Here is a 27,689-nt window from a genome sequence, read left to right as displayed (position 1 = left end):
GAGCCATCGTGGCAGGCCCTGCCTGAGCTACTACGTTATGGTCCGTTCAGAATGCAAAAAAAGCAAAACTTTTGAGGCATATGAAGAACATTCATTTAAGAATGCAAAGCAGTCAACATTTCCTTTTACTCAAAAAAAAAATCCCTTCAGAGTTGAGGTCCGTTTACAAAAGACACAAGGACATTGATCACCAGACTCCAAGGTTTTACCAAAGGTCTCTAAAAATGGTAATGCATGTCAGAAAGGAAAATTAATTTTAACTTCCATATTTCATTATCAAGACCATACTTAGAAGATCATTGTTACTGATACAAAACATACATTATTTATATTTAACTGTACAAAATAATTTAATGTTTACAAAAATATCAGAATGTTGAGCTGACTGACACAGTCTTAAGGAATCTCTCCTAGAGAAGCACGGAGCAGGCCACTGATGCCCATTTCATTTCTTTTTTAATAAGTCAAAGAAAGGGTGCTGCAATGCTTCATCCAAGGTAATTCTTTTGGTTGGATCATACTCCAACATTCTTCGAACCAGGTCAAACAGTTTCTCATGTTCTTCATCATGGCAAAGCATAAACTCCTGGGGCGGGGGCAGGGGAGGGCGGAGAGAAATGTTTTTATTTAAAAACCATTAGTAATAGCAAAAATCTCTTTTCTTCCCCTCTTAACTTCAGACTTTTTTTTCCTTTTACCTTTAATGGTTTGCAGCGTCTCCTAACATATCTACCGGCAGAACTGTGTTCATCCCAATCTAGCTGGTTATGGTGGAAATACTTGCGTTTTCTGCAGGAAAAAGGAGTCCAGATTAAATAATAAAGACACACACCGTGCTCATGCATGCCGGCAACACAGCAGACATAAGTGCTGCTCTCCGGAAGAACAGACATCACATGCGTATGCAGTCTTGCAACACAAACATACCCCACATGTATCATCTTCCTCATTTTCCACCCTGTGAGGCTGAACATCCCAGCTGAGCTACTGCCAATACCATATACTGAAAATGCCAGCTTTAAAACTAAAGGCTCCTGGAGTCATTCTTGTACATTCTTAATTCACCAGATCTGAATTGGACTGGGAAACCTTTAACCTCTGGGTGACTTCTACGGAGGAACTGCCTGGGAACCACTGCAGGACCCTGACCAAGGGCTGTGCTGCCGGTTAGCAACAAACCCAGATTGACAGGACTCCAAAAACCAAGATATCTCATATTCCATGTATTATTTTCACCTCAACATAGCAAAACATTCATGCAAAGATTAACTGCACAGTTAAAACAACTTACCACTCTGTTTACTAAACTACAAAGTAAATGCTGGATTAGTTTTTTTAACACGATGCCTAGGAACTGGCATTGTGGTATGGTAGCTGAAGTTGTTGCCTGGAAAGCAGTGGAAGATGGGCTAAGTGCCTGGGCCCCTGCCACCCGTGTAGGAGACCAGGAAGAAGCTCCTAGCTTTAGCCCAGCCCATCCTTTGCAGCTGTGTGGAGAGGGAACAATCTGTAATTCTGCCTTCCAAATGAATATTTAAATGAGTATTAAAAAAAAAAAAGATACAGGTGAAGTTCTCATTAGTACAGGGAAAAAAAAATTTAAATCTGCAATTTGAATCTAAGCACTGTTTGTGCCCAATGAGGACTTTGACACGTACCTCGTTTTCTGAATCATGTGGGCTGGAATGGGTCCTAATATCCGCTCCATCATCGCCAAATGCTCTTTACTATCGTGAGTCTAAAAATCGTGGGAAAAAGAAGTTCAGCACATTCCACGTTCCAGACACAGGAACACAGTGCTAACCCGAAAGGATCAGACAGCTACCCAATCTATGCCAGGAAGTACTTGAGATGCAACGAGACCAAGTGAGCTGCACCACGTGTGCGGCCACAGTGAGCAGTGTCTCTGTGACGTGTTAGCAAGGCTCTGCACAGCGGTCAACACGCAACTTGTTCGGGGGGGAAAAGCTCGTTTCCTTCTTTATTTCTTGAACTGTTTAACTGTAGAATGACTGGGGAAGATGATCAGAAGAACAAAATTATCTAGAAATCAAACCGCACAATTCTTATCACTTGCCAATTCCAGGTTTTGTGTAGAAGCAGAGTCCCCGAAATCCTGCTAACCACTCTGAAGTTGGGAGGTAAGAACGTGAGTTTCAGAGAGATTCAGCTCCCAGGACTCACAGTCAACAGTCCATAAACACAGAAAGCCAAGCTATAAACTCAGGCCAATGCTCTTACTCTTAAACTACACACAATTACAAGTTTGGCTAAAGCAATAGAGAAGACTGTGAAATTTACAGCTGAGAGATACGCTTTCAAAGCCAGAGTAAACATTTTAGGCCTGCCTGGTCCCAAACGGTCTCCATCTTGTATTTTTTTTCTAAACAGTCATTAGGCCGACCGCACCAGGGGTCAGCCTGCCAAGCCTGGTTCTGGGGAGCAGAGGCTGTTTCCAAGGCGTGTTGAATCCATCACATACCGTCCAGAGCACAGCGGATTCAAAATGCTACTAATTCACGACAACAATAAATAAACATGAACCCCACATTCTAAAGAGTTCCTTCGTTTCAGATTTTTCAAGGCAGAATTAAAACAAACCACACCTCAACTAACGAATGTTAACAGCCTTAAGTGCTGTGTGATCACAGCCATTCACAGCCATATCCGCGCACAAGAGTAGGAGGCAGGAGGAACTTTTCCACGACCCTGCAGCTCGTTACTATAGAACCAGACGCCACCTCCCCAAACTGCGAACCAAGATTCTATAGACGTGAAAGCTGGAAGCAAGTCTGGTGAGGCTCCCCAGCACTCACACTGGACAGCTGTGGGTTAAGTGACCCACCATTGTTTCCTTTTGGCTTGCTCTGCCCCAAGTTCAAACCATCCTGAACAGCACTGAGTGGAATCTCCAAAATCGCTTGCCTTCAAACAGAGCCAAGCAGACCAGTCCAACACCTCACCCTGCCTGCATTCCGACCTGGCACTCTCCCACGGCCCCACCATCTACAGCTTCCAGATGGAAATAAAATTGGGAGGGAACCAGAAACCAAACTAGGATTTCCAAACTTTTTGTTTTGTCAAATGAGGAATTTTACTTAAGACGTACCTATTTTTTATTGGAAAGGAAGAGTTAAAGGTAGGCGAACAGAGATCCACACCGCCCCCCCGCCCCCCAGCCCTGGTTCATTCCCCAGACGGCCACGCTGAGCCGAGCCGCTGGGAGCTGGGAGGCACGGTGCCTTCCCACCGAGGAGGGCTCTGTTGTCCGAGGGCACCGAGGGCACCTGCTCCTTACATGCCCATCACACTGCAGCCTCTTGCACCAATCACTACTTCTACTTGCTTCCTACAACTCTTCATTGATTCTTTCGCCATGAGAACTTAACTATCAAGTATCCCTGGTTGCCCCTGCATTTTATATTTTGTTCCATGTAGTGAATACACACTATATTTAATCATTCCTCCATCACTTCTTTCACAGGAGATACCGTCTTGCCATCTTCGTGAATGTAGTAACCAGAAATGCCCAAGGCATCATAAATATTTAATATTTAAACTAAAACTTGCTCTTGTTCTTGTGACCTGTTCATGGTCAACTCTAACCTTCACTGAGTTATAAACAAAGATGTTGGGCCCAGCATGGTAGCCTAGCAGCTAAAGTCCTTGCCTTGCACGTGCCAGGATCCCAATGGTGTCAGTTCTAATCCTGGTGATCCAGCTTCCTATCCAGCTCCCTGCTTGTGGCCTGGGAGAGCAGTCGAGCACAGCCCAAAGCCTTGTGATCCTGCACCTGCGTGGGAGACCTGGAAGAAGCTCCTGGCTTCAGATCAGCTCAGCCCTGGCTGCTGCAGCCACTTGGGGAGTGAACCAGAGGCCAGAAGATCTTCTCTCTGTGAACCCGACTTTCCAATGAAAACCAAAAACAAAAGGCAGAGCTGTTTGGCCTGGCGGTCAGACACCCACGTCCTGGGTGCTTGGTGGGTTCCACCTCTGGCTCTGGTTCCCTCCAGAATGAGCTTTCCTGCAGAGTAGTGTTGGGGGCACTGACAATTTCCTGCCCTGTGATTGGCCCTTTTCCCTGATTGGTGTGCCTTGGTGATCTTTAAGCTGATAGGGCAGGTTTGATAGATAAGTGGGGGGCTTGGCGGGGGAGGGGCTTCAGCGTAACGGAATTAACGGACATAACAGTTTTAACGGAAGATCAGAATAAAGCCCTCTGAGACACTCTCCAGTGTCGGGTGATTTCTTCCGCGGGACGGGAGACCCCCATACAGTAGCAGTGACGTTTCAAGAAACCAAGTTCCTGCCACTCATGTGGAGTCCTGGATTACACTCTGAGCTCCTAGCTTTGGTCCCAGCTTTACCTCTCAGCTGCTGCACGCAGCTGGTTAGTGAACCAGTAAGTGAGAGCCATTTGCCCCTTAAGAAAACTTCACAGGCTCCACTGACACTGGTGAAGACTCACCACGGAGCTCAATGATGAAAACTATGGAAACAGGAAACGATACAAACCGGAAGTGAGGCAAGCATCAGCCCCAGGCAGACCTGACCTGTGACAGTTCACACTAGCCCGCCCCGCGGCTCGAGAAAAGCATGACCATTTTGCATATGCAAATTTTAACCTCAAGATGATAAGGCAACTTTCTAATACGGACGCATATTATACATAACATGTACTATTCATATTGAACATTTATTATGAATTACCGAATGAGATTAGATACGCACCTGAAAGACTGTGAATCCGAGGTAATATTCAATAAGAATGCACCCTATGCTCCAAACATCGCAAGGCTGAGACCATCCGAGAGCTGTGCAAAGACAACACAGGCATGTCAGCATGTCACTGGCAGACACATCCAGCATTCTCTGTGCAATGCTCCTGCACAGCCCGTCTGGGAGACAAAGACGGTCAACTCGGGATTGAACTTTTCGTTTATGAGTAAATGTCATTTAGTGTGTTCTCACAGTCCAGATGCTCCTATCAAAACTGTTGTTTTCACAGAGGGGCGGGGACACTTACGTAAGATGAGGGAGGGGCTAGCAAGCATTCTCCAAGCAGTTAACTGCCAACTGGTGTAAACATTTCAGTCTCTGAATGGCTGATCGACAGGGAACACAGCCACTGAAACTGTTCCTGGTCGGACCAGGAATTTTTACCTTCTGCAGGACAATTAGGGGCTTATAAATATTCCCAGGATGCAAATTATCTAGCCTTCAGCAATTCTCATAAGCTTGAAGAGTGAAGTTCCTTCTCCCATTAAAACACTATTTTATAGGGCCCGGCACGGTGGTGCAAGTGGTTAAAGGTCCTCCCCTTGCACGCCCAGGATCCCATATGGGCACCGGTTCTAATCCCGGCAGTCCCGCTTCCCTTCCAGCTCCCTGCCTGTGGCCCGGGAAAGCAGTCGAGGACGGCCCAAAGCTTTGGGACCCTGCACCCGCGTGGGAGACCCGGAAGAGGCTCCTAGCTTCGGATCAGCATAGTATCGGCCCGTTGCGCTCACTTGGGGAGTGAATCATCGGACGGAAGATTTTCCTCTCTGTCTCTCCTCTCTGTATATCCGCCTTTCCAATGAAAAAATAATAAAAATAAATCTTTAAAAAAAAAACACACTATTTTATATAATTAAGCACCTTCACCTACAAGCAGACATTGAGTTCAAATGGGGATTTGCATACGTAGTTCACGCTCCCTACATCATGACCATAATTCCTCCAGAATTTCCAACACTAACCATGAAAGAATAAAACACAAAATCTTTTAAAGCCCGTACTTAATTGGAAAGAAGGGACAAACCATAAAGACGTTTTGACCTCTTAAAGATTAGCTAGCCAACAAAACTCTAATACTCATACATAAATCAAATGTATTTCAGAAGACATGTAAATGGCTTTCCAGTAAGGAAGACAGGGCACCCCCAAAGGGCTTCACTACGATTCACTTAATTCTTACAGTGCTTATCATTTGAACAAACAAGCAATAATGGAGTAGGGTTTTTATCTGTAATAATATACAAAACCTATACACGCTATAGCTTGCACCTCATTCAAACCAACATTTCTTCATTCCTTATTTCCCAGTCTAGCGTTTCCTTCAACTGACTCTGCAGTGCACAATTCTAAATCACCCTGCTCTTGGAAAAGCCAGCCCTTAAAATCTTTGGAATTCTACATCATTCACTTTGACAATCCTTACCCAGTATTCCCTGTTTGGTTTAATACCTAAGACATCAAACAGAACCACTGTCCTCAACTGCGGCATCAGATGACAGCTTTCTTCCAAGCTCTCCAAGGACCCTTCTAATCTCCCAATCTCAACATTCTTTCAAATCAAGGTAACGTCTACAATTTCAGACTTCTATAAACTAGTCTTTGTCCAGCCACTTTTGGGACTCTCAATTAGCACCTGACTTGAACTTCCCTATTACCAGGCACCTAATCATATCTTTGAATTCTCTGCCCTATTAACATGACCCCGATTTATATTTTTTAAATTTTTGGTTGTGTTGGGCTGGCACATACAGAAACTGGGGCTAGGAGTTACTGGGCTCTGAATTGCCCTGAGTAGGCTGTGACACCTGCTTATGTCTGTGAGGACCAAGTGTGCGGTGGGTTGGCTTGGGTTAGGCCCTAGCACCTGTTGGTTCATGTGAGATGGGGCTTGGGGCAGCCACTTATCAGGCACCTGCACCCACTGCTACGTGTGTGCTGGTGCAGGTGATGGATCAAACCTGACCCTGCACTGGCTGGGGTCACTACACTAAAGTCTGAGGTTCCTCTAGGTGAGGCTTCTAAGGGGACTCCCTAAACCAGACCACTGGACTCAAACTGCCCACAGGGAAAATCAGAAGACACCTGTGGTCTGACTTCTGACACCAAGTTAGCAAGAATGGGCCTTCTCAGTTGCTGATGTCGCTGCCATGGACAGCATGCCGAGATGCAGATGGGGGACATGACGGCCAGACCATCCAGGCCAGCATGGTTTTCCACTGCCTCATCAGGATGGAAAGCAGAACAGGTTGGACAATTCTCCCGGCCAAGCTCTGCTGCACGTTCCTGGGTCTAAATGCACCAAGGTGAACTCCGTCAACCAACAGACCTTGGGAAGATTTTCTCAATGCTGGTGCAATAAAGCTGACCATGTGTCAGAACCATCCAAACACTGAAGTAACAGCGCTGGGACACTCTTCCCCACACGGGATTTCTACGGCGCTTGAAAGGTCCATCCCCTAGCCTCGGGTGCAAGAAGAGCCCCGTTCCCTTCCTCTGCTGGCGGACACAGGAGGGCAAAAACAAAGCAAAAACCATCACCCACCATCCTCCAGGCCTTGGCCCTCTCCTCCTAGGCAGAGGCCCACATGGGCATGCTCATCTCCTTCAACTATGTCAACAATATTAAAAATTAAAAAAATTCCAACTAAGACATATGCCCCGAGTTCCCACAGTCAACTTCTGCACAATTCCTTTCCTTTCCTACCATTTCTCACACTGAGTCTAAACCCTTTTTCTTAATCTCTATACACCACCTATAATCATTTAAGATAAGTTTGTTCAAAAATGACCATCTGGAAGATTGCTCACTAATGACATCACATTATCACTGAAGAAAAAGAATTCATAGCAGTGTTCAAATTTTCTTTTACGAATATAGAAAACATTTTATGTATACTGTTAAGACATTCTAGCCACGTCCCTTCCCACCTTCCCAGAACAGAAGCAGTAAAACAGAAATCTCTTCAGCTACAGTCTAAGAGATCTGGCATTTACTGACCCAAAATGACCTCTGGAGCTCTGTAATGCCGCGTGGACACCAGGGTGCTGTGGTGTTCATCATCGTACGTTGCACTTCCAAAGTCAACAACTTTGATATCTGTGTTTTTCAGTGTGCGTTCATCGCGTTTCTAGAGGTGTGCAGGGGAATATCATGAAACTGAATGATAGCATCACTACCCAAATGGCTTGCACTTAACTTGCTGGAAGCTAACACAGCCCATGAGGGAGGCAACAGAAGATTACTGTCGTGGTTTAACATGAGGATATAATCAATCTTCAAACAAAACAAGCAAAACGCATGGAGATCCACGCAGCTCAGAAATGAAACGCTTTACTGGAGGAGCACTAACCTTTTTCTTTCAAGCTGTATTTACTTGAAGGGCAAAGACGGACATCTCCCATCTGTGGGCACACTATACCCACACGCCACCAAGGTAGGAGCCAGCAGCCGAAGCAGAAACTCGCTAACCTCGGGCTGGAGTCTTGGTTCTGTCAGGGGCTGGCTGGGTATTTATAACATCATTTGAGGGCCATGCAAAGGTTGAGCCTGCTCAAGTCCTGTATGTGGCTGCCTCGGCAGAATCGGATCAAGTGACACCCCAGGCCTTATTCAGCCCCATGCCAGATGTCCTTCACCCTTGAACTGTAACAAATGCTTGTCCCCCCCCCCCCATTAACAAATTATTGATAGCCAAAACAAGTCTCCAGCTTACCATTTTAGAATTGTATTTGACTACATAATCAGACTTCACAAATAAAATATTTTCAGGCTTCAGATCTGTATGAGTCAATTTATTATGGTGCAAAACTGTAAGAGAAAAAAAAAAAAGACAGCAGCTTTACGTAACCCACTCCGTCCCGGGGAAGGGCTGGCGGTGAGCACAGGGAGAGCTAGTTCCAGTGTTACCTCCGACCGCTGCATGCTTAGCAATCGTGTTCTGACACACTGCTTGCACAACACGAACAAGTCGGATGCTTAGAGCCATCCGGTATACTTACAATTGATTGACTGGCAGATCTGATAGGCCATCTGCCTGATGTGGTCTATCTGAAATGGCAGAAAGCTGTTTTCTTTAATGAAATCGTAGGTACTGAGGCCCAGCAGTTCAAACACAATACACACATGGCCATGATGATCAAACCATTCTAGCATCTGGACACATCGGCTGAAACAGATCAAAATAATGCTTTAATGCACAGAATCCTGGTTATTTCGTCTAATGTGGCTCATAGTTCAAGTTTATACTTACAATACACTATTGGGATCAGTACTGTTTAAATGCTCCAATACTTGGATTTCCGACCGAGCAGCTTCACGGTAACGACCTACATTTTTTACAATTTTCACAGCTACGTGCATACCATCCCTTAAAAACAAAAAAAACAGATAAACACAGTGTATGGATAGGAACAGGCTCAAACCATGCATTCTCTGCATTATACTCAGTGATTAACTCCTCCAAGCTGTTTCTAAAACAATCTTTCAGGGCACAGTATACCTAATTTCACAGAACATCTTCTCAAAACATTTTGACAAGATACATTGTAAAAATTCCACATAGGAACATTAGCTTATTAAAATGCTATGACATGTAATGTTTGTCCCCAGATTTTGAAATCTGTTGCATTTTATGCAAAGGTTAAAAAAATACATGCACCGCTGAAAGCTTTCATTTATCCGAACTATACAGACGCAATCACTGCAGGCTAACTACAGTTTCAATCCATGGCTAACAGAACCATGAGGTAGAATTCAAGTATGAAAAAGACTGACTTCATTTTGTCTGACGCAGCAACCATACTAATACAAGATACATACAACCACACATGGAAGACTTTAAGATTTGTTTTTTACTGGAAAGTCAAATATACAGAGAGGAGGAGAGACAGAGAGGAACAGCTTTGTCCACTGATTCACTTCCCAAGTGAGCGCAACGGATGAAGCTGAGCCGATTTCAAAGCAGGGAGCCAGGAACATTCCAATTAATAGTATTCAATTCATCAAAGGATAGATATATTACAAACTTGTATTGTTAAACTTACACACTGTATTAGAATATATTTTTTAGGGTTGGGAGTTGTAGCCTAGTGGCTAAAGTTCACGCCTTGCATGCAATGGGATCCCATATGGGCGCCGGTTCGTGCCTAAGCAGCCCCACTTCCCATCCAGCTCCCTGCTTGTATCCTAAGAAAGCAACAGGGATGGCCCAAAGCCTTGGGATCCTGTACCTGCATGGGAGACCTGGAAAGAGCTCCTGGTCCCCAGCTTCAGACTGGCTCTGCTCAGTCTGGCCATTGTGGCCACTTGGGAGGTGAACCAATGGACGAAAGATCTTTGTCTCTCTCTGTAAATCTGCCTTTCCAATAAAAGTAAATAAATCTTTAAAAACACTAGAACTTCATGAGATTTTAAGAGCACATTAAGGAGACAAGTAGTAAAATCTGAATAGGGGTATAGATTAGCTAGTGAAATTGGAATCCATACCTTGCAAATATAGAAAATAACACAGATGATTGTAAAATGCAAATATATGGTGAAGCTGAGAAAGGACACAGGAGTACCTGGATTATCAGCAATATTTGGTAAGTCTAAAAATCTTAATTCAATTCATATTTTGTTGTAGAAATGCAAGAGTAAGATGGAGAATAATTTAGAATAGCTTTCCGATATGCAAAGTGGAAAGAATATAAAGCCACTACATATAAATGTTCAAAAAGAATGCATTCACGGGCCTGGCACGGTGGTCTAGTAGCTAAAGTCCTAGCCTTGAATGCACCAGGATCCCATATGGACGCCGGTTCTAATCCCGGCAGCTCTACTTCCCATCCAGCTCCCTGCTTGTGGCCTGGGAAAGCAGTCGCGGATGGCCCAAAGCCTTGGGACCCTGCACCCACATGGGAGACCTGGAGGAAGTTCCTGGCTCCTGGCTTCAGATCAGTTCAGCTCTGGCCACTGTGGCTGACTGGGGAGTGAATCATTGGACAGACGATCTTCCTATCCATCTCTCCTCCTCTCTGTATAGCTGACTTTGCAATAAAAATAAATCTTAAAAAAAATGTGCATTCACACATGATGACAGGTATCAAAATAAGGAGAAAAGCCTGTGTTTTTAAAGTGCAAATGTTTACAATAAGCTAGAAGCCGTACCTTTCCCAATTGATTATGTTGTCATTTATGATGCCGTTTTAGAAACAGCAGTTTCATTAACAAGTTCACTTACAAGAAAAGTTTGCAAACCACAGAACGGAAGTCCTAGAGCAAAGTGAAGGGAGTGGGCCAAATTACAAAAGAGCTGACCTTACTCAGCAGGTCGTAAGCAGTGCTTTCCTCATAACCTAGGGAGCTAAACTTGGATCTGCAAGACCAAATATGTGTTATTATCTCTGCGATCCAACAGTCATGGAAATCTCTCGTAGAGGCCTAGAGCCAAGTTCTGGGAAATTCCTTCACTTAACACTTATTTTTATTTCAATGAAATCCATCAGACAAAAAATTTTACAATACCCCTGATCACACAGAGTATTCTCACAGAAAATAAATCCTGCTATCTCCCAGGAGAAAACTTACACCAACCAATTGAAACGTTATCTCAGCTAAACGTTGGGACTCTCCCCACTAAAACTAACAAACTACAAAACTAAAACTAGAAACTTACATGCCATGATCAATGCACTCCACAACTTTGCCAAAGGCCCCTTCACCCAACGTGTCCACGATTTCATCTGAAGTGAGAGGGGAAAGAGGTGTGAGCACCCGAGGGTGAAGGATCTAGCCAGCCAAACAATGAATGCTTAAGTGTGGAATATTTTCAAATCATCTCTAGCAAAGCATAATTAAAGTTTCAGCACTCAAATTATCATATTTTCAGCTGCTATGAAAACAGTTAGATAGAGCTGTCTTTCTTGCTCTAATCTCAAATTCCATTGATTATTTTGGAACTTTAGAGTAGAAATAATTTAAATTCTACAGAAAAGAAGAAATACAAAACAAACAAACCAACCCACAAAAAAACAAAACAAAACAAAAAAAGCAATGAAGAGTTTTTTTAGCCCCCCGCTGACAAACTATTTTTTTTTTTTAAAAGATACTCTGTCTGCAAAGTTTAAAAAGTGTTGAAAGATATTCTATACATCTTGCTCTCAGAACGTCTCCACTTTGACAGACCAGGTGACCCTCCTCATCATCCTCTATACTCCTGGATCTTTTCCTTCGGTGGCTCTTCTGGAACGGCAAGTGGGCGGCACCAAGATCGTCCAGCCAATCAATATATCAGAGTGCATTCAGGGCAGAATACGCAATTCATTCAGCGGGGAGATATTCAGGCATTCAGATAAGCACCAGGCCACGAACAGTTGGCAGGAGCAATTTCAAATTCAGTCCCCAGAAATTCACAGGGCACAGTTTATGTTACAGAAGAAAAACATGGCAAGGAACAGATTTTCAGATAAGATACTTGAAGTGGCAATAGAAAAAAAAATAAAAAAAACAACACAATTGTCTCTTTAAAATACTGATTTAATTGAAGTCTGCAATTTAAAGAATGCATTGTCATGATTTACTAATCTCATTATAAATAGTATATGCTGTGAGTTGAGATGTTTGACAAAAATGTTTTTTTAAATTGTCAAAATTAGTTGACACTGTTCTTATTTAGCAATATTTTTAAATATACATGATTAAAACAGAAGGGAAAACAAAGTCCAGTTAATTTCAATGTTCAATTTAGGGAGTTTACAGCTCAAACTAGTAAAGCTATCTGTTTGTAAAAAGGGACAGTCATTTTAGATAATGCATCTTCTATCTAGCACCCATTTCAACAGACCAGGGCAACTCAGCACCAGTTAGCATCCAACAGTGCAACTTTCTGGATTTGCTCCAAGTATCAGCAAAGACTTTTTTATAAAGTTAAAAAAAGTTTAAGACCAAATAAAAGATGGGTGCTTCATGTTTTCATAATATACTGCAAACTTTAAAATACTTCACAGCTAACATCAACAAACTCTGACCTAATCTGCAGAGCAAACGGGGGCAATGAAAGCTAGCTAATAAATACATAGATCAGCTACCTGAATCTGAATGTTTCCTTTCAGGATTCAAACAATACGGATACAACTTTTCTCTATCCAAATAATATTACATAGCAGGAAATTCTACAAACTTCTTGCCTCCTTAGAAGCTTTTACATATAATTAAGAATCTACCCGAAATAAAACAAACGGAGTCATACCGAATGCGACTGCTGACTTGCACAGTGTCTATTATGCTTCCTTTTGAGACTGCTTCTCCTGCTTCGGACTGAGGATTTACTGCAGTGAATGCGGTAACTGCTTTCAGCATCTCTGTGATAATGCCTAGGAACATATCCTTCGCAGTACTCATGTCTGTACTCATCAATGTATCTCCGGTCCCGATAATCTCTCTCATTCAAGGACCTTGCTTCTAAATAATGACTGCAAACACATGAAAGGATATCCGGTTACTTTCTTCATTCTAAAAAATGTGGTAAAACATTCAGGAATTCTTGGTTTATACAGCTTAGTCAATTAAAAAACAAAACAAGGGGACGATCAGATTTAGCACTTATTTCAAAGCTTAAACAATACTATGCTTTAACCAATTAGAAATAAACCCCTATTTTCCCAATATATAGACTGTTGTCAAACACTTCACACCAAGGAACAAGATATAATCGAATCATTAATTTATTATGTACAGTAAGTCCTCCTATTTGCTCTGGAAAAAAGCCAAACCCAAAAATTGACAACTGCTCTTTTAGCATTGGTCAGTCTCACAATCCAGGTGTAACCAAGCTGGCTCTCCTGCACGCTCAGGCCGGAGACACAGGGCTCCTTTCTGTCAGTAAGGATGCTGCAGATCTCCCTGGCACAGAGAATTCTTTCATGTCAGTCCTAATTATACTCCAGCTCTTCCATTTCACCAGGAACAATCTTAAAATAACTAAATAATTTGACATGATTGCAGAGCAAATAAGCTACAAAAACAGGTATTTTCTTAATTTGACATGATTGCAGAGCAAATAAGCTACAAAAACAGGTATTTTCTAACTGCCACGACGCAGGTCAATTTTACTATACACAGCATCTGTGCTGTCTCGTCTCCTCTACACTTCCAGCCTTCTGTTACACCTGTTTGGAAACAGGCAAAGTAGCAGTTTTTCAGACTCTCACAGTAGATCTCTTTCCAATGAGAAAGGGATCCTGCAGGTGCCTACCTAAATCACAGAAGACCTACCGTCGTACTTCTCTACTAGGCTTGGCAACCTCTTGTCATTACTGCTTAGAGAATACACAGATCTAAGCATCTGATGAGAGCTACAGAAATAAAAACTGCAGAAACAGGATTTGGCAAGGAATTTCAGAGAACTTAGACCTTAGGAAGTCAACGGTCCCAGTTCAGCAGCCTTGATCTGATGGAAAGAAAAGGACACAGTTCATTTGGCCCAGCGTCCCGTCCCCCTCTCTACCTGGGATGAATGTCCTCTTCAACAGAGTGCGAAGCTTCAAGAGGGATGCACATGGAGCACTGAGGGAGAGAGGGGACACCTGCCCAGTCAGACAAATTGGCTACAAGAATCCTGACAAGCAACGGAGTGACAGATGTAGACTACATTGCCCTCTTATCAAACCCCTCTGCTTCCCCCAGAATGAGCTGTCATTCATTCTCCCCAGGGGATGATGGCTTAGTAGAAATAAAAAGAATCAGCTCTCCAACCGGCACCGTCCAGGCTGGGGACTTGCAGGAGGCCCCCCCTTCTGTCCTAGCAGCAGCCTGAAATTTTATCCCACGACACTGGCCCTGACCAGGCATCTCATCAGCTGGCCTGGGATAGTCAGAAAACGTCACCAGTTACATAACAGGCTAAAAATGGTGATATTTCTAATGGAATCCTGTTTGGTTTTGTAACAAAATTTTCCCATCAAAGTCCAAAATCTTTCTGTTGGAAAAAGCTAAGGCAATCATCTTTATCTAGAATAGTGCATGAAAGTAGAGCTGCTGATAATCCAAAAACAATCTAGGGAATAATGAAACATGCAGTGAGGTAATACAATGCAGATCAACTTAAAAGATGAGGGCTTCGTCAATCTGTAATAACCAGTGACCAAGCCTTAGCAACGGAAGTCTGCAGACTCACACGTGCCATGGGAGAGCAGAAGGAACAGAGGAGTTTTTACAAATATTCACTGAATGCCCAGTGAATATTTCATCATGGCTTCTCAAAATAGCCAAGAATTGCGAGTTTGTGGGCATTTGTTATCATTTCCAGACAGGTCCTGTGGGAGATAAAAAATCTATATGGCAAAGTACCTGCCAACAAATGAGCAATTTTAGATTACGGTATAAAACTCAACATGCTGAAAAGTTGCATGATACGGCTTAGGAAGGGAACAATTCAGTTTGCCTCAAATGGCCAATGAATTGATGAAAAATATGGAAAACAGAGGAATAGGTGACCCAAGATTTAGCGCCAATAGACAAGTGTCAGAAATTCCAGGGGAAAAGACGGGCGTATTGTCAGCATTTTTAGCAACAATGGCTCGCAGGTGGCAGAACACAATTTCACCAAGGGAGATATTCATGTGGGAACGGAGACAAACACGCCTTGTAAGAGCAAGGCAAACGAATGTTTCTCAAAGCAGGTCTCTTCATCAACATCTGACTGAACATCAGATCCCCGGGCCTTGGAGCACCCTCCTTAGCTCCAAACCTGCTCATCCAGATGGGTAGGAATGACTCGTACCCACACTGAAGCCTTGAGTATCTTTTTTAAGGAAGTGTTTACAGCACATCACTCTTTCAACTATATGCAAAATGGGTTAATTAGGAAGAGACCAAGTCACAGGCCAGAAGAGACACTGTGTAATATATGACACAGCTGAAATAATTAACATGTACTTAAAATTTCTAAATCATTAAGAGATTTTAATAGAAAAACGGACTAAGAAAAAGTTCAAGTGCTCCATTAATACATGGCACTGGACAAACAAGAAATGTGAAAGTCTGCAGAGAGCATGAACAAGGGTGTGAAAAAGCACAGTCTGGGCCCAGCATGGTAGCCTAGTGGCTAAAGTCCTCGCCTTGCATGTGCTAGGATCCCATGTGGGCACCACTGCATGTCTTGGCGGCCCTGCTTCCCATCCAGCTCCCTGCTTGTGGCCTGGGAGAGCAGTCAGGGACAGCCCAAAGCTGTGGGACCCTGCACCTGTGTGGGAGACCTGGAAGAAGCTCCTGGCTTCAAATAGGCTAAGCTGTGGCCATTATGGCCATTTGGGGAGTGAATCAGCGGATGGGAGATTTTCTTCTCTGTCTCTCCTCTCTCTGTACATCAGAATTTCCAACAAAAAATAAATCTTTAAAAAAACTTGCAAAGAGTTCACGTCCTTTAACTTGAAAATGCCTTTTCCTAAAACTCATTCTCATGAAATAGAGGGAAAAACCTGTTACACACAGATTTTTAAGAAAGATTAGAAATAATAGGGCACTAGCATCATATTAAAGTTGCCTATTTTTCGGCAGTCTTACTTTTGCTGTAATTTTATTAAAAATAAAACTATATAGCTTATAACTTTCAAAAAAAAACCATCAGAACAACTGGACTATGGTGAGCAATACTACCAAAGCCATCTCGTACCAATGTTCAGAAACAGTTCTTGCCATGGCGGTTGATTACCTGGACTTAATCTCACCTTCATGTGTTAGCTGCGAGCATCGGTCACCTGTTCTTTTTTAAGTTTTTAAAAAAATGTTATTTTTGATGATTTTTACAGTTGATTAAACTCAATTTTTCTATCTATACAGTAAGTAGCCCTGTGAACAGTATCATGTTGTTAAAGCTCAAATAATCTTAAGATTCTTTCAGTTCTATACAAATACATTGTCTCCAAACTCCCCTCCACAGAATAGCCCCAACCACAACACAGTCAGTCAGTAACAGGACACAGACCACTGTTTATAGTATGCTGGTCACTTCCCTCTTGGTAAAATATGTTTGAGGAAGCATGACTGGTTTACAGCTACTGAACAAGCCCACTGTGTAGAACAAGTCTCTCACATACTGCTTTTAAAAGTAACCCCAGCTGGCTAATTCAGAAAGCAACCTGGTGGTCCACAGGCCCCATGGAACGTCTGCACAAACAGGGAGAAACCAGAGAACCAACACAACAGATGACAACAGGAAGTTCATGAAGACAGTGAAAGAAAACTTAAATTCTCTATGTTATTTCCCAATTTTATACCATAAAATAGGACGCACACTATCGTAAATTTTTATTGAGGCCCTTTCTTAAATGACTAGTTTCTGCCAATCCAAAGGTCAAGTTTTTAAAATAAAGCACATGCTTAAAAATCCAAAGGAAATCCATTAGTGATTATTCTAGAAATGTTAATTATACAACATATGCAAGTGAACAATGTCAAGTGTACTTCAACATTCCCAAATACTCATTTGCTGCTTTATTCATCTGGAGCAACTCTCCCCAACTTTCTTTGTGAAATGCCCAATGGTCACCCCAACAAACACATCTCCCTCTCACATACAAACTACGGGGACTCGCCGGACATTCTGTCACACTACTCAACCCTAGGTAGCTCACCTCTTTAACTACAATACTGTCACTCATGTTACTTCCTGCATCTGACACTCACTCACTGACCAACACTCTCCCCACACTCCCAAAGACTCACGAGGATAGGAGTTTTGTTTAAGTCACAGCTATAGCCTCAACTACACAGTATAACCTGTAACGGAAACTCAACCAACATTTCCTGAGGGGCAAGTTCCGAGACACAGGAAGTTAAGCTACCATCAGGTGCTCCCATATCCCACCCGGGCTTCCTGCTCATGCGTCTAGGAGGCAGCACATGATGGCCGAGCCCACCACAAGGGAAGCTAGGATGGCTCCCGCTATTTGGCCAACCACTGGCTGCTGTCGGCATTTGGGGAATGAAAAGTACATGAAATAACTTTTAAAAAATATTTTCTAAGTGAATAAGTGTTTATTCATCAGATTATAAGACAATCTGACAGATGGAAAGCTACATGAGCAAATGACAAGTCATTAAACTATTAGTGCTGGAACACTACTAGTTCAAGAGCAATTTACCAATCAGATTCTTTAAACTGATGATGTGGTTTACAACGTCTATTTTCCTGTGTGCTACTGTGAGATCTCCTCTTCCGTTTGTGACTTCCATGGTAGCTTTCGTGTCCCCAGCTTTCCCTGCTGTCCCAATCAGGGCAGTGAGTTCGTTTGGAGTGCCGCATCTGTTCACAGAAATAAAAAGCCAATTGTGAAGGTCATAGAGGGCCATGTTCAAACAACACCTTACACTGCTATTACTTCAACATAAGCACAAGTTCTAAAAGCTTTCCAGATTATGTTTCCCAAGAGACAGGACACGATACCACCTTCCTGACAGAGACTGGACAGCTATCCACCTTGAGCCTAGCACTGAACAACGGGTGACAGTCTGAGACCTTAACACATTTTCTTTCTGTTCTTCTGATTTCATGCAGGACAAATATTCAGCTCAATGCTTGTCTTTAATATTTGCCAACTGCTACTTTAAATTTTAAAATAGGTGGGAGTGGGCACCACTTGTGGCCTCTGCATCCCATAGCAGAGTGCTTGGATCCACTCCTGTATCTTATTCCAACCCAGCTTCCTACCACAGGGCACCCCGGGGCCCTGCCACCCACCCAAGTGAAGTTCCTGCCTCCTGGCTTTGGACTTGCCCAACTCGGGTTGTTGCAGGTATCTGGGGAGTAAACGCAGTGGATAAAGATCTCTTTCTGTTGTTCTTCATTTCAAACAAATAAAAAAAAGATACTATTGCTCACAGTAAAACGATCCTGTGATTGTCGCCATGGATGGGGTTCTCAGTCCAGTGATCCAGTTGGGGGGCCCCCAAAGAAACCTCACCTGAGGCGATCCCAACCTGACACCTGTGTGTGCCAGCCAGTCCTGGGTCTGACCCACTCTGTCAGCTACATCAGTCTACACACAGCGGTGGCTGCAATCACCTAGTCAATTCTGTCCCCAACTCCACTGCCTGTGCAAACCAGTGGATGTGCAGCCTAATTCTGTCCACCACTCTCTCAGCCCTCAGGCACGCCAGCGGGAACTGCAGTCTAGTTATGCAGGAGTGACCCCTGATAATCCCCACCAAGACTGCCCCCAGTCCTAGTTCCTACACACGCAAGTATGTGCAGCAGACTGCTCTAGTCTGTTCCTCAGGTCAAAGGGCTTTGTAGCCCTGCCCAGGCTGATCTGCCCCCAGTCCCAGCTCTCATGCTCACCAGCAGGAGCAGTGGCCCACAAGTGAGTCCTCACAGCTCCCCTACCGGGTTTGCCTATCATCCTGGGTCTTCCCTGTGCTGCTGGGAGCTGTAGCCCACACTGGCATCATCTTGGCAGTAATCAGCAGTCAGTCCTGCCTGCTCCCGTGCTGGTGGGGTGCTGCAGCCTAGCCCAACCAGCCCCTACTCCTAGCCCTAGTGTGAAATGGCTGCTGTTGTGCCCAACACATCCTACCCTGCACCCCATCCTGGTTCTCACATTTGTCAGTGGATGCTACGAACTGGCCCGGTCTGGCCTGCTGTCAGATCTGAGCCGCATGTATGCCTCTGAGTACCGTAGCCTGGCCCAGTCTGGGCTGCTCCCAGCCTTGGTTCTTGTATTCACCAGCAGGGACTGTGTCCTGACAGAGGAGTCCCCAAGGTCCTCCAGTCACCTCCCAATGGCAGATCTCGCACACACCAGGGGGGTCTTGGCCCAGTCGGACTTGGCCTAACTTCTGTCCCGGCAGGTACAGCAGACTTGCCCAACCAGCCCACATCCACTGTTGTTGGATACTACAGACCCCTCAGACCCGGCTCTCACATGGTTCAGCAGGTGCAGAGACCTAGCGGGATCTGGCACACCTGGACCCAGTCCACACCCATGCCGAGAGATACTGTAGCCATGTCAGAGCAGTTCACCGGCCCCATTTCAGCTCTCATGCTCAGCAGTGGGAACTGCAGCCCAGTAAGGGCATCCCTTTAGCTCCCAGTCCAGGCCTGTTCCTAGCCAGATCTTGTGTGTGTCTGTGATTGCTCTGACCCAGCCCAGCATAACCCATCATCTGAAGAACCATTTATTAATACAGCTTTTTTCCCTCACCTGCAAACTCGAGAATTCCTTGCTCTAAAGCTCAAAATGACTCCAAGCTTCAAACAGAGATGTATGGGAAACAGTATTTAACAGAGAAACAGAAAGGCAATAAAAAAGAAGTTCCTTTATGAACTCATTTTCTCTATCCAAGTCTATTTTCAGCTCATCCTGAAGTTATTCTTAAAATTCAAACCTCTTGGGATGGGATGGGGAGGAGTGCAGCATTGTGGCACAGCAGGTTAAGCTGCCCCTGGGAACCCCAGGTGCTTGGCTTTCGACTCAGCTCCCTGCTAATGCAGTGCAAGATGGCCAGCAAGCTCAGGCCCCTGTCACCCACACGGGAGTCTCAGAAGCTGCTCCTGGCTTCTGCCTAGCCCAGCTCTGGCCACTCTGGCCACTGCAGCCATCTGGGGAGTGAACCAGTGGATGGAAATCTGTTTTCCCTCTCCACCTCTGCCTTTCAGATAGACTTTCTTCGAGTACACACACCTATGTCTGTTCCAGATTTGCAGTGCTAAAGACAGTAACCAACTCAGGAAGCTGTAAGTGATGCATGGTAACAGTGAAATGAAATTAATAGTGCTGGTCCCTGACTCCAACTCCAACTTCTAGGCTCAGAATCTAAGTACAAGCAACTTGACTCCTATTTGCTTCACTATTTCCAAAGTGGTTTTTTAAAGAAAAACTTTTATTTGATTTGCAAAGCACAGAGGGAGACTGCCCATCACTGGTTCAGCAACCTACATCCTACACGGCCAGGGCTGCGGCTGGGCCACGCTGAGGGCTGGAGCCTGAACTAAGAGCCTCCATGTGTGACAGGCCCAACCACCTGAGTCACCATCTACCACCTTCCAGGGTGCGTGTCAACAGGAACACTGAACCGACAGTGGGGCCAAGAAAGCAGTGCAGGCAGGCACCACGACGTGGGTACGTGGTCCCAGCCGTACACCTGTCCTAAAGCAGTTAGGTTTGTAACAGCGAGAGCCAAACTCTGCTAACCTGAGAGAAAGACGATTTTTTTTTTTACAAACAAAAACTAAAACCGAGCCAAACCTACATTCAGTTAACCTCATTCAGCTTGCTCCAATGACAAACTAACAAGTAAACAAATCTAAGCAAAAACCGAAAAGATTTCAGCTGGATTAAGAGCTTTGAAATGAGGCAATTTCACTCCTTAAGAAAATGGAAGTATTATGCCATCAGAACGAGAAGTCCTAAGTATTCAGCTCCAGCACCCCACTTCTCCCGCAGTCTAATCCTATGTCCATCAAACACCCCCCTTTAGCGCCTTCTCTTAGCTTACTTTAAGGACACACTGGTCAATCAGGTGCCAGTGCTGTCGTGCAGACTGTCCCCCCAGGCCTGTGGCCCGGCTGCTAACAGTGGAGCCCCTCAGAGCTTCGGCCTCTGTCGCCTGTGTAGGAGACTGAGGCAGCTCTAGGCTCCTCTGCCCCGACCCTGTCCTGACCGTGCTGGCCATCCCGGGAGTGAGCCAAGGCTTGGAAGAACTCTGCCTCCTCCTCTAACTTTCAAATAAATTCCTATTTTATTTATTTTAATTGGAAAGTCAGATTTACAGTGTGAAGGAGAGACAAAGATTTTCCATCCACTGGTTCGCTCCCCAAATGACTGCACCAGCCAGCGCCTAGCCAGGAACTTCCGGTCTCTCTCCCACGCGGGTGCAGGGCACTAAAGCTTTGGGCTGTCCTTCACTGTCTGTCCCAGGCCACAAGCGGGTAACACCTGGGCTGCAGCGCTTAGAGGTGGAGGATCAGCCAGCTAAGCCAACGTGTTGGGCCACAAATATATATTTAAAAACTTTAATTTTTATTGGAAAGGCAGAGTTACAGAAAGGAGGAGAAACAGATTCCTTGTTTATTCCCCAAAACGCCTGCAACAACCAGAGCTGAGCTGATCTGAAGCCAGGAACTAGGAGCTTCTTCCGGGTCTCCCACATAGGTGCAATACCCCAAGGCTTTGGTCCATCTCTCAGTCCTCAGGCAGGGAGACGGGTGGGAAGTGGAGCAGCTGGGACATGAACCAGCACCTATACGGGATTCCTGCGTGTGCAAGGCGAGGATTTAGCCACTAGACTCCATAAATAAATCTTCTTTAAGAAGACTTTTTTTTTTTTGTATTTCTCACTAGAAGATGAGCGAGCTTTCAGGTTTGACAATAAGGTCATTTCAATACGAAAAAGTGAAATAAGGGCCCTGCAGCGTGGCCTAGTGGCTAAGGTTCTCGCCTGGAATGCGCCAGGATCCCATATGGTCGCCGGTTCTAATCCCGGCAGCTCCACTTCCTCTCTATCTCTCTTCCTCTCTGTATATCTGATTTTGTAATAAAAATAAAATAAATCTTAAAAAAAAAAGAAAGAAAGAAAAAGTGAAAAAAGGAACAACATAAATCTTGGGGCACAAGAGCAAAAATCAAACTTCAGAAAAGTCATTTCAAAAAAGTTTGCGGTAGGATTCTTCTGACCAGTTTAATGATCAACATTGTATTTTGTAGGAGGACATTGTGACCCTAGAAGGTCAGCGAGCACAGGACTACAGTTCATTGGACAAATAACAACCGAACGGGATATCATTTGAGAACAGTTGAGTGGCCAGCATGTGCAGGAGGACACTTGCCGGAATATACAAGACAAAAGGAGTTCCAAACATAAGCACAGAAACAGCTGAAGGGTTTGTTGATGAGCTCAATATTTCCTCCCTTATCCCATATGACCCTCAGTGTATAAAGTCTGAGGCCACTAATAAACTGGCTATTGATCATCAGTCAGGGTCCATGCGTGTTATTATCGGTTCCGTGCACCAAGTCCATCGCTGCGGGACAGCGACAGTATCTAGCCACATGAGGAATGTAGCTAAACATTCTTAAAAATCAGCGGGCAAAAATTACAACTTGCGTGATTAAGGGCACGATCAGGACCATGCACCATAGTGCAACCTCTGCAAGGCACAGTGGGCATTTCAAAGTTTGTGAAAACAGTAAGATACACGTTGGTACAAAAGCCATTTCAAAAAATGCATGCCTAGCTTTTCACATAATATGCATCTTCCACGAACTTTCTGAAGCCGTTAAAAGTGTCTTCTTTAGCTGTGTCAGAAGCCTAGCAAGTCTGGCTGCCTGCCCCCGCCAGCTCACAAACACCAAGACGGCGTTATCGAACGATCCAGGTTATTGCACAAACACAAACCTGAGTTCCCCGGAAGAACCCCAGACCTGCCTTTCTCTAACCAAGTTCCCTGCTGACAATTTAATTCAGCTGTTAGGTTCCGTTTCCCAACATACCTTCAGAAAATTTCCCATCTGGAAGACAGAACGGTCCTGACTTACCTCTCACCGGGAAGGTTCCTTGGCACAGAAAAGCCACCTGGTATCCACGCTACCTGCTACAATGACCGGGATCTTCCATAAAAACAGCAGCCACAGTGGATCCCAGTGTATAGATCCCTATTATATTCTATTAGAAATCATCTTCTCCCACTGCCCGTCTGGAGGCGCGGAGCAGGTTAGAACCTAGGGTTGGCAGGGCTCGAAGAGGGCCCTGTTAAACGTTAACAGGAACCGGCGGGTCAGGGCGCACCTGCAAGGCAATGGCCCTACACCAAGGACAGGTGGCTGGCCACCAGCTGCAGCACGGCTGCTAAACGCTACGAGGGCCACGGAAGCAACCAGGGACCGCAGCCACTCAGCACCCCTTCCCGACACCCCACGTCCACCTCTCCGGGCCCCGGGCAGCTGGCCAGGGCGACTGGCGCACTCAGGCAGGAGCCCAGCCCGGATCCAAAACGCCACCAGGCGGGAGGCCCCAGGAGCCGGGGACTGTCCTCCAGGGGGCTCCGCAGGAGGGAGCGGCGTGCCGGGGTGGGCAAGGAGTGCTGGAGTGGGCAAGGAGCGCCAGGGTGGGCAAGGAGCGCCGGGGTGGGCAAGGAGCGCCAGGGTGGGCAAGGAGCAAAGGCAGCCTGGGTGGGCAAGGAGTGCCAGGGTGGGCAAGGAGCAAGGAGCGCCAGGGTGGGCAAGGAACGCCGGGGTGGGCAAGGAGCGCCAGGGTGGGCAAGGAGCAAGGAGCGCAAGGGTGGGCAAGGAGCGCCAGGGTGGGCAAGGAGCAAGGAGCGCAAGGGTGGGCAAGGAGCGCCAGGGTGGGCAAGGAGCAAAGGCAGCCTGGGTGGGCAAGGAGTGCCAGGGTGGGCAAGGAGCAAGGAGCGCCAGGGTGGGCAAGGAACGTCGGGGTGGGCAAGGAGCGCTAGGGTGGGCAAGGGCCTCCGGGGTGGGCAAGGAGCGCCGGGGTGGGCAAGGAGCAAAGGCCGCCTGGGTGGGCAAGGAGTGCCAGGGTGGGCAAGGAGCGCCAGGGTGGGCAAGGAGTGCCAGGGTGGGCAAGGAGCAAGGAGCGCCAGGGTGGGCAAGGAACGCCGGGGTGGGCAAGGAGTGCCAGGGTGGGCAAGGAGCAAAGGCCGCCTGGGTGGGCAAGGAGTGCCAGGGTGGGCAAGGGCCTCTGGGGGTGGGCAAGGAGCGCCAGGGTGGGCAAGGAGTGCTGGAGTGGGCAAGGAGCGCCAGGGTGGGCAAGGAGCGCCGGGGTGGGCAAGGAGCAAGGAGCGCCGGGGTGGGCAAGGAGCAAAGGCCGCCTGGGTGGGCAAGGAGCGCCAGGGTGGGCAAGGGCCTCCGGGGTGGGCAAGGAATAAGGAGCGCCGAGGTGGGCAAGGGCCGCCAGGGTGGGCAGGGCCGCCAGGCGAGCCGTTAGGGTCCCCAGATGAGAGTCGGGGCAGAACTGCGTCGCCGGAACAAGTTTAGGTGCCGAGGCTACCAACTGAGCAGCGACCGCAGGGATGGTCCCGGCCCCCGAAATCAGGTTTTCTCCAGCAGCTGGCTCTCAGACCGCAGAAACGCTAGCTTAGCAAAGCCCTCCCGCAAGCTTACCTTAGCAAAGGCAAAAGGTCCTCTGGCCGAGAAATGTCGCCAAAACGCCGCCTTCCCTTTCCAGCCGCTGCGACAAACAGCCCACAAAATGGCGGCAGCGCCCTCGCCCGCCCCGACCTACGCCGCGCGAACGCGCCTGCGTGACAGAGGCGCGCGCTCCCGCCGCTCGACGCGTGGGCGGGGCTTCGCCCCCCCCCCCCGCGGCGCTGCACACTGCGCCTGCGCGCGCCTCGGCAGGTTTTGTTTTGAAAGCTGCTGGGAGGAACACACCTGGGAGGAGCCCTTAGCAGGTGTCACGTGCCTGCCTCTAACCACGTGCCTGCCTCTAACTGCTTGCGTGCAGTTCCGCCAGCTTCTGCAGACGCCGGTTTCCTTTCCGTTGTGTGTGAGCCACACCGCACCCCCTACGGACCTCAATTCTGCTTTGAACCAACGCTATACAGACAAGTCGTGATGTGTGCCCTGCCGGCAGGCTAAGTTGGGAGAAGGATAAGGCCAGATAGGAGCTGCCAGTTTCTGAACACAAGCTCCAAAGCCAGCAATAGGGAAGCTTCAATGAAGACTCCTGCCGAGGCCCCTCCATTTAAGATCCCTGCTATATCTTTGTCTCTGTGGGTTTTCAATCAGCCCAAGTGGGAAGATTTCTAGCTAGCAGGTGCGTTAGGGGACGTGCGGATTCTGTGCTTCTGAAAGCCTCAGATGGCTTTCCAGTATGACTGTGTAGTGAGAGAAGTGGGAGACCCTGGGGACACTTCTAAGGGATGGAGGAAAGGAACCTGGGATAGAAGGACCAACAAAGAGGACAGAGTCCAGGGTTAGGAGGAGAGAGAAAAAGCCTGACAGGTGGTTGGGCGGTGCCCGGCATTGGGAAGAGCTAAGGTCTGCTTCCTGTGGAGGAGCCTTGAGGCGCATCTGTATTTTGACCCAAATATGCCAAAGAAATAAGGGTACCAGGAAGCAGAATTGAGAGCGCGGGACTGAACTGTTGGGGGTAATAGCCATTAGCGTGTGGGGAGCCTAAGGAGGCAGCTATGATGTTGTTAGCGTTCTTGCATTTAGAACATTCAGCCACTGTTTTCACTACAAGGTCAATGTGTATAACTCTCAGGGAAGCATAGTTGGAAAGATCAATTCTCATGGAGACCGACTCCATTTGAAAAGGGGAAGTTGGAAAACATTTGCAAAATGAAAACTATGCTACGGAATAACACAGCCTATGTTACATGGGTTAGTCACCACTATGTAATTAACACCTTGCAGGTAGGTAAGATAGCAACCAGCACCATGTATGTTACCACCCCTTTCCCTCCTCTTAGAGAGATGAAGTTTGAAGTAACGGGCATCCTTGTGTGCTTGGAGCCTCCCAGTTAGACCAACCAATTCTGCCCAGAGTGAAAGTTACTGGTTCGATGGTGGATCCCCTAGAATGTTGAGCCATGGACTGGGTGCTGTTGCAAGCAAAAGTGAGAGTCAAAGACAGCAGACCCTGTGTGGTCAGGCTGGTGGCAGAGACCTTCCCCTGTGCTTGCTGGAGCAAGAAAGCTTTTTGGGAGAGTGGTAAGAAACCGTACAGCTGTGCTTAAACAGCAATGCGGGGGTTTTAAGGGTACCATGTGGGATAGCTACCTGCAGAGAAGTAATTCCACCCAATAGCGGAATCTCCTTTATCAACTCTGCTATCTTGCTCCAGAATACTTTAGACAGTATTTTCAGTTGTGCCGCCCATAAGTGAAGTGTGTGTGCCCACGAGAGAACATTTTTTGCAGTGCCATGGAAGTACTCCTAAGCGCTGTGTCTTTGTGCTTTGATGGGAGGCAGGGAGCTCTGATCTGGATGCCTAGAACCCGTTCACTGTTGAGCTGTTTCACTGTTGATTTAAGTTCCAAATGGAGTGAGTCAAAGCTAAGCATTTACCTGCATGATTCCTCTACCAGGTAACATAAGGCTTACATGGCACCCGAACCTCTTCTGGTAAGTCAGTCACCTGACAAAGGATCTCTTTTGGTCTGAAGACTTCATGGAAATATCTACTCAAATTTCAGAGATCCACTATCCGCACTAGAATCAGAGCATCCTCCGGCAGATTCATGGTATGCAAGAATAGATATGTTCAAAAAAAAAATCTTCAAAAAGAAAATTGTAGTTTTGATGAGTACCCAGAAGAGTATTCCTGCTGTGTTGGATGTGTTAACCTCAGTTAGAGAAAACATGCATACAAAGGCAGAATTGCCAGTAGAGGTATCAGTTGTGTAAATGAAGTTTAACCAAAGCTTCTCCACCAAATGACCAACCGCGTATAAAGTAATAGCTTCTATTCAACTAGATCTTTTGGTTCTTTCTAGCTACAAATTAACTCTACAATATGTGTTAACCACTTTATAGACATGATTTCATAGAAATATAAAAGAACCTAGAAGGCAGTTGTAGGTTCTTACCCTTGATGAATTATCGAAATACTAGAAACAGAATTCAAATCCAGGCTGTGTCCCAAAACTCGTGTTTAGCCTGCTTTTCTGACTGCTTCAACTCCTACAACAAGGTACGTAGCAACTCACCTTACTTGACCATTTGAGGAAAACTTGCCAACTCCATCTTTCAGCAAGACTAGACTGTCATTGAAAACCAGTTTTTGAAGTCACGTGTCATTGAAGGCTACTGTGATGGAACAATGGATCAGTTTGCCAGCATCGGGTCATTGGCTGCGCCTTGCTGTCAGCAACAGGTCACAGAGCCTCCCAGGTTTCCCACATGGCCTTGGATGGATAATAAAACAGGTTTTTCTGCTGTCTGCTGCCTCTGCTTGTGAGACTGACTGC

The 27,689-nt window shown here is 46.1% G+C and overlaps 1 protein-coding gene across 6 annotated transcripts; it reads right to left on the bottom strand.

The window, feature by feature from the left end:
* Positions 1 to 131: 131 nt before the first annotated feature.
* On the bottom strand, positions 132 to 27,447 carry CLK4 (CDC like kinase 4). Of its 6 annotated transcripts, XM_040966561.1 has the most exons (14): positions 17,902 to 17,968; positions 16,486 to 16,520; positions 14,265 to 14,323; positions 13,008 to 13,230; positions 11,911 to 12,001; positions 11,436 to 11,502; positions 9,030 to 9,146; positions 8,779 to 8,945; positions 8,493 to 8,587; positions 7,778 to 7,907; positions 4,732 to 4,814; positions 1,659 to 1,738; positions 699 to 789; positions 132 to 586 (listed from the first exon to the last, which is right to left on the bottom strand). In XM_040966561.1, the coding sequence occupies exons 2-14, from the start codon at positions 16,489 to 16,491 to the stop codon at positions 446 to 448; spliced, it is 1,350 nt and encodes a 449-aa protein (XP_040822495.1). In that variant the 5' UTR covers positions 16,492 to 16,520; positions 17,902 to 17,968; the 3' UTR covers positions 132 to 445. The 6 variants fall into 6 exon arrangements, with proteins under 6 accessions (XP_040822495.1, XP_040856814.1, XP_040841450.1 ...); XM_041000880.1 differs by lacking the exons at positions 14,265 to 14,323; positions 16,486 to 16,520 and adding an exon at positions 27,429 to 27,447 and having other exon boundaries at positions 17,902 to 18,062; XM_040985516.1 differs by lacking the exons at positions 14,265 to 14,323; positions 16,486 to 16,520 and adding an exon at positions 24,874 to 25,000 and having other exon boundaries at positions 17,902 to 18,062.
* Between the last annotated feature and the right edge of the window lie 242 nt (positions 27,448 to 27,689).

The sequence above is a fragment of the Ochotona curzoniae genome, unplaced genomic scaffold (genome assembly GCF_017591425.1).
Source record: "Ochotona curzoniae isolate NIBS_2020 unplaced genomic scaffold, NIBS_Ocur_1.0 contig_1, whole genome shotgun sequence".
NCBI classification, from domain to species: domain Eukaryota; kingdom Metazoa; phylum Chordata; class Mammalia; order Lagomorpha; family Ochotonidae; genus Ochotona; species Ochotona curzoniae.
Note: the sequence above shows the minus strand (reverse complement) of the source record. Positions and strands in the feature narration are given on the sequence as shown.

What these genes read in the sequence shown, in the direction of transcription:
- CLK4 (XM_041000880.1), bottom strand. Translation starts at nt 18,062, where the DNA reads ATGCGGCACTCCAAACGAACTCACTGCCCTGATTGGGACAGCAGGGAA. An exon ending in AGACGTTCTGAGAGCAAGAT is followed by an intron (nt 11,503 to 11,910) that starts GTATAGAATATC and finishes CTCTCACTTCAG; the next exon opens with ATGAAATCGTGGACACGTTG. An exon ending in CACATGATTCAGAAAACGAG is followed by an intron (nt 790 to 1,658) that starts GTACGTGTCAAA and finishes TTTTTCCTGCAG; the next exon opens with AAAACGCAAGTATTTCCACC.